We start from the raw sequence: 6,062 nt of genomic DNA, 5'->3' as shown, positions 1-6,062 counted from the left end.
TGGAGATGGGTGGGTTTAGGGGTGGAGATGGGTGGGTTTAGGGGTGGAGATTTTCTCAATGATGGTAAATTATTAGTGCTTAAAAGATGTATTTAGATTTTCTTCTAGTATTTCAAAGGAAATGAGCTGTGTTCTGACCTGAAGCACAAGAAAAGCTCAATTTCTTACGAAAATTAATAATTTTCCAAACCTAACTAAATAACTGGAGGCAGAGTTATTTTTAACTCCATGTAGATCACAAACCTCTGAAATCGGTTGATAAATGTAAACGTTATCGTGTTTTTATCTAGAAAAAAAACGCAGCTCCCCCGTTTACCTCTATTTATTTTTAAGGCAGTCTTGCCCTCACAAACATGGCGGACGCGTTGACGTATCGCAGCAACGGCTCAAATCGGCCAATGAGGCGTCTAAACGTCACATTTCTGAAGCGTGAAACATAAACCACACGAGCCAACTCAATAAATATGACGACACGCGATAGAAGATTTGAAAAGACAAACTGTTTTTTAGTATATGTCAACATAAACACACATCGCTAGAACACATCTAATTAACATTTATAATTAATATTCAGCTGAAATGTTGTTAAGAACATGTAACAGAACGATGTGTTTAAAGAGAATAAAAAATATATAAAAATTAGATTGGTCCTGCCTGTTCTTTATTAATTCCAGTGATGACGTTCTACTATGTTGTCCGTTGACGCTGTACGTAATAATGTCACTGGAATTCGAGTGATCACTGTCCCAACGTGCAGGGTACATACCAGTGACCGAATTTTTTAATATCTCTTTTTGATATTATTTTTTATTCTCTTTAAACACATCGTTCTGTTACATGTTCTTAACAACATTTCAGCTGAATATTAATTATAAATGTTAATTAGATGTGTTCAATTCCTGTCTAGCGATGTGTGTTTATGATTTCCTCTATTACAGGCTGAACTGGCCTGAAATTAGAGGCAACCACTTTAAATCACATTCCAAAAATGATGCTACATACATGTAGCATGAGCATTTATTTATTTAATTTAAATTAAATTACATAATTTTAAGATTTAAGGCAAACAGAATGATCTGACTTTAGCTTTGTGAAATTATGCAAAAAATGCAAATTTACTCTCTGACAGCAGGTGGCGCTTGTGGAACAGCTGCAATTCAGTGTTTCCTTGGTTACCGCTGTAAACAAAGCAGCACTGTGCTTTTAAAACTCTGGGTGCATCTTAATCAGCTCCCTAGCTCCCGAGCTCATGAATCAGTAGATCGTGTACACGAATTCGGTCACTGGTAAGTTCCCTGACTCACTGCACGCTGGGACAGTGATCACTTGAATTCCAGTGACATGATTACGTACAACGTCAACGGACAATATAGTAGAACGTCATCAAACAAGAGACAGGACCGAATCTCTTTTTGATATTATTTTTTATTCTCTTTAAACACATCGTTCTGTTACATGTTCTTACAACATTTCAGCCAAAAATAAATTATAAATATTAAATAAATGTGTTCATTACCGGTCTAGGGATGTGCGTTTATGTTGAAATATACGAATTATGTTGAAAAAAACGGTTTGTCTTTTCAAATCTACTGTAGCGAGTCATTATATTTATCGAGTTGGCTCGTGTGATTTATGTTTTATGCTTCAGAAATGTGACGTTATTTCCGGTAAGGAAGCAAAGTGAGCTCCGATGCGCGCTAGTTTTTGCAGTGCATTGTGGGATTTTTCAGGGAGCGAACGTTCCAGTGCTTTGGAAGGATTTCGCGATTGAGACAGTCCTTAAAATGGCCGACTCCCTGATCAGTGCCCTGACTACTGAACAAGGGAGCTGATTGAGACGCAACATATGTCTTTGGTGAGGATCATCTCGGAAGTTTTGTGGTGATCAGGGTTGCCAGGTATTACAACAAAACCCGCCCAATTGCTACTCAAATCTAGCCCAAAACTAGCCCAATTGCCATGTAAAAATCGCGTTCCGGGGCATAAAATACACGTTTTTTTTTTTTGCGGGGTTCCGCTGGTAACATTTGCATTCCAGGGGGATAAATATCACGTTATTGGGGACGCTTTAACCAGCGGACATGAAAAACAACCAGCGGCAACAGAGTTAAAGTAGCCCAATTCCACGGGAAAACCGCAGACTTGGCAACATTGGTGGTGATATGCTTTAGATATTTTGTTTATCCTATTCATCTGCAATGCCTTTTGTCAAATATATGCAAATTAGCGGAGACGCAGAGCGTAGAAAGGCATTGTTACTCGACAGATTCTCAACATTTCCCAACCCGACCTGATATTTTGATTTTTTATTTGTTTAACAGGGAAAGCTGTGCGCAAACAGAAACACACACACACACGCGCGCGCACACATATATAGGCTACATAGGCTATATTCATTTATTTAAAAAAATAAAAATCCCCAGAAAAAAGGGCACTATCTCTCGAGGAAGAAAAAGGGTGCTCAAAGTGCTCAAGCCCCCTTTGATGTCTATGTGTGCACATGCCTGCTCTACGGGTTCATTCATTCATTACATGATTTGAATTGATTAGAATCCAAGCGAGACAAGGACAATCAGAGTACGTTAATATTAAATAATATTAAATGTAAACCAAATTAACAGTTAAAACCATTTATCATTCATTCACGTGTGATTTGTGGCATGCATATTTTTTGTATAAAAATAGGCTACATTAAAAATTTCGTTAACTTACTCATCCAGAAACTCGAGAACATCGATGGACATCTCCTCCACTGCCGAGTCCACGCTAGAAGACACGCTCTCCTTGTCAGATTCATCCCATTCTTCCGTCTTGTCTTGTTCTTCATCACTATTCACGCATTCCTCCGACCCGTCCATAACGATAGCAACCTTTTCCGTATTGCACGCATCCATCGTTAAATGCAGCGCTGCAACAAATAGAGCAAAAACACCAAGGGGAGATTTATTTTTGTTTTTTTGGAGAATGCAATAAACCCGTTAACCACTGCGATCGCACTTTCATTCGCTATTGTTCTTGTCTGTCATGACGTATCGTCATATCATTGGCCAGCTCCGCCCCGAAAAAACACCAGGTATCCCGTAAAGAGATTTGTGGTCCTGATTGGATATTTTGAAATCAAGCGCTTAAAGGTCCCCTGAAATGCTTAGAAACACGCAGTATGGCAAGCCGTTTTAGCATTAAATAGGGGGGCGTGGCAGAGTCTTAACTTTGATAAAGAATATCTCTTTGGTTTTGAGACTTTAGTCTTTGCAACTTCAGGGATCTTATCTATGCACAATCAGCTTGTAACACTCTAAAGAGAAAGGAAAACTTGAAATCGCATCATATGACCCCTTTAACAGATGTACATAAAGTTAAAAGCATATCTTCAAAGGTTATTTCGGTGACGAGCGATTAACGTGTCCCAGGTGTATGTCTCCATCCTTGCGTCAAGATCTTCATATATTCTCTCTCCTGGTTGTCATCCTGAATCTTCCTGGAGACTGCTCCTGCAACAGACTGATACCAACACACAAACATAGAGAAACCCTTATCGAGGTCAAGTAGCTAGGCTCTTACTCTTATCAGGTACTGTTCCCAAAACACAGACAAGGAGTGCAGCTTCTCAGAGGGAAAAAGATGAGAAACTTGGACAATATTCATCTTCATTCTTTAATATACAGACATAGAAAAAGAAAACAACCTACATTTTCTGAGAACACGTTGATCAGGTAGACGAGAGGCCCTGCTGCCTTCTATGATATATATATATATATATATATATATATATATATGCAGAGACCTTTAACCTAAGAGGAGTAAAATGGAATTAGCAAAGGAAGAAGCTTCTCACGAACAAGAGAAAAGCACATTCCAATAACATGGTTCATCTTAGTGACTATTACTAGTATATGGTAAATAATTGTATTCAATCACTAATAATAAATGAAATTAAATACTGATTAATAACTTGATCAATAATCATGCAAAAAGATAAACTTATAGATATTTTATGAAGGCCGTGATGAATCCAGGGAATCCACTCCTTCAGTTAGTAGATTTAGACACACATGATTATCATCGACTTGTTTGCAACTCTACGCTAATTTGTGCTGCTTTTGGTAGATTGCTTTGGTTATAATCTCACACGCTAATTTGCCCCGTTTAGTAAATCTGGCCCACAGTCTCTACAGTGGCACGCACTGTATAAAGGTTCTAGATCATGTAATTTTCCCAACTTTAAAATCTGTTTTTTGGAGTTTTTGTCTACTGAACATTTCTTAATTTGGAAAGATGTTTGTCAAAAATGAAACATGTTGTGGACCCTGACTAAAGCTCCATTGGCCGTTTGGCCGTCTATTTACACAACCTGAAAAAGCAAACTTATGGAAATGGGATTCAAAGTGCATCATCTCGGTGTAAACTACAGAAATGAATTTTTGAAAATGGTGATGTCATGTACATGCATATTACGCGTTCAGTCTATAGGAATGAGTATGTGCGCAGATGCGTAGTGTTTCTTTACAAAATAACATTGCCAACTACTGGCCTGATAGGCATAATGCAAAGTTTAAGTTACTTTCGTGGATCCATGTAAAAGGGGATTGCTTTGACAAAGTTGTCATCTATATGCGAAACATTTAAAAAATGCGAAAGAATAACTCTTCCGATTTTAGTACACTGTTGTTGTGTAAACGTACCCTTAAAGGACAGTTCAATCTGCCAGCCAAGTTTAGGAAAATGTTGATGGCAAGTATTTCTTTCCTAGGATTGTGGTGTATAAAGACGACATGTTTAAAGCTGTTGTGCCAAGATCTGCAAAACCTTTTAACTTTCAGCAAGCCTACAAACTTTCAGAGGAAATGGTGAGTATATTAATTACAGTACATATGTCAATTTGTATATGTCAATTTGAGGTTTGCATAGATATAAAGTCAATAATATATTGATATGATTGATCTACGGCAGGCCCTGGGCATCAGTGATCATTACCCAGTGGAGGTGAGTCTGAAGAAGTCGTCTGCGGCAAAGACCAGCGGCAAAGCCAAAACCAAAGCACAGAAACGCAAAGCATGATGGGATACCAATGCACAGTGTATGGGATCTTAACTTCACTCTACTGAAGGAGAGATGCTACCTCTTCATAAGGAAATTCAGGCCTTAAAATAATTCAAAAGCAGTTATCCTTTCATGCTAATTTAATGAAATTATTTCAATAAAGTTCACAAGCTTATAAACGTTTGAAATGACTGAAATCTCAAAATAAACTTTTCATTTTTAAGTATTTAATGCCATTTTCCCAACAAGCTTATTATTTCATTCCTAAAGTGTTAATAAATGTGTTAGTTTGCACAGCTGGATACAACCATTATGATAGAAAATGAATTTCAAAAATACTATTTTAACAAATGAACTACTGTACATCACAAACAACGAATTGGCAGGCAAACAAACGATAAATGACAAACCACTGCTACTGTGTAACAATCATGCCTCGAACGCCTCTAGCAAACTCTAATTTAGCTTGTGGCAACAAGCATGTCAAGTCCGTTAACATCAGCTTCTGCGTTACCAAACAGAGATCAATTACAGCAATCCACTTACCTTACTAAGGAATCAAGCAAACTTTGTAAGCAAGAAAGCATTCACAAAATGAGATTAAATGTGCAAGAAGTCTTAAAGATGAACTAGAACAATTAGGTAACAATGAATGTTGGTACCACCATTTTGTTGACTGGTTTACAAGTGGTCAAAAAGTAGTCTGTAGATGTATGACATCCTCCAATAGTCCATCTCAGCAGATCCATGTAGATCATCAGTGACAGGAGAGGTAAAAATGGCACGGCTGCTTCTTTCCTTCCTGACATTTGGGCACATACTGTATAATTGTTCACGGGACTGATTTAAAAAAAAGAGCCATTCAAAAAACTGCGAGCCAGGTGTTTGGACATGTCTGAAGATCAGCTGCGTCAACTGAATCATGAAGATCCAAGGAAAGGTGAAACACAAAAGAGTAAACGAACATTAACTTGTGCCTCTCTTTGTGTTAATAAAGCTTAATTAAAAATGTGTAGAAACTC

At 37.7% G+C, this 6,062-nt stretch overlaps 1 protein-coding gene across 3 annotated transcripts in view; it reads left to right on the top strand.

Moving 5' to 3' along the window:
* Window positions 1-5,550, top strand: part of LOC107718466 (deoxyribonuclease gamma-like) — a 16,995-nt gene extending 11,445 nt beyond the window's left edge. For all 3 annotated transcript variants that reach the window (XM_016525552.1, XM_016525553.1, XM_016525554.1), the window contains 2 exons: window positions 4,751-4,847; window positions 4,951-5,550. In XM_016525552.1, the coding sequence (XP_016381038.1) occupies window positions 4,751-4,847; window positions 4,951-5,058 (205 nt within the window). In that variant the 3' untranslated portion in view covers window positions 5,059-5,550. The remainder of the gene's footprint in view (window positions 1-4,750; window positions 4,848-4,950) is intronic.
* Window positions 5,551-6,062: the final 512 nt, after the last annotated feature.

The sequence above is a fragment of the Sinocyclocheilus rhinocerous genome, unplaced genomic scaffold (genome assembly GCF_001515625.1).
Source record: "Sinocyclocheilus rhinocerous isolate Xijiao unplaced genomic scaffold, SAMN03320098_v1.1 scaffold92, whole genome shotgun sequence".
Lineage (NCBI taxonomy): Eukaryota > Metazoa > Chordata > Actinopteri > Cypriniformes > Cyprinidae > Sinocyclocheilus > Sinocyclocheilus rhinocerous.
The sequence above is the reverse complement of the archived record's forward strand: the minus strand, read 5'-3'. Positions and strand labels throughout refer to the sequence as shown.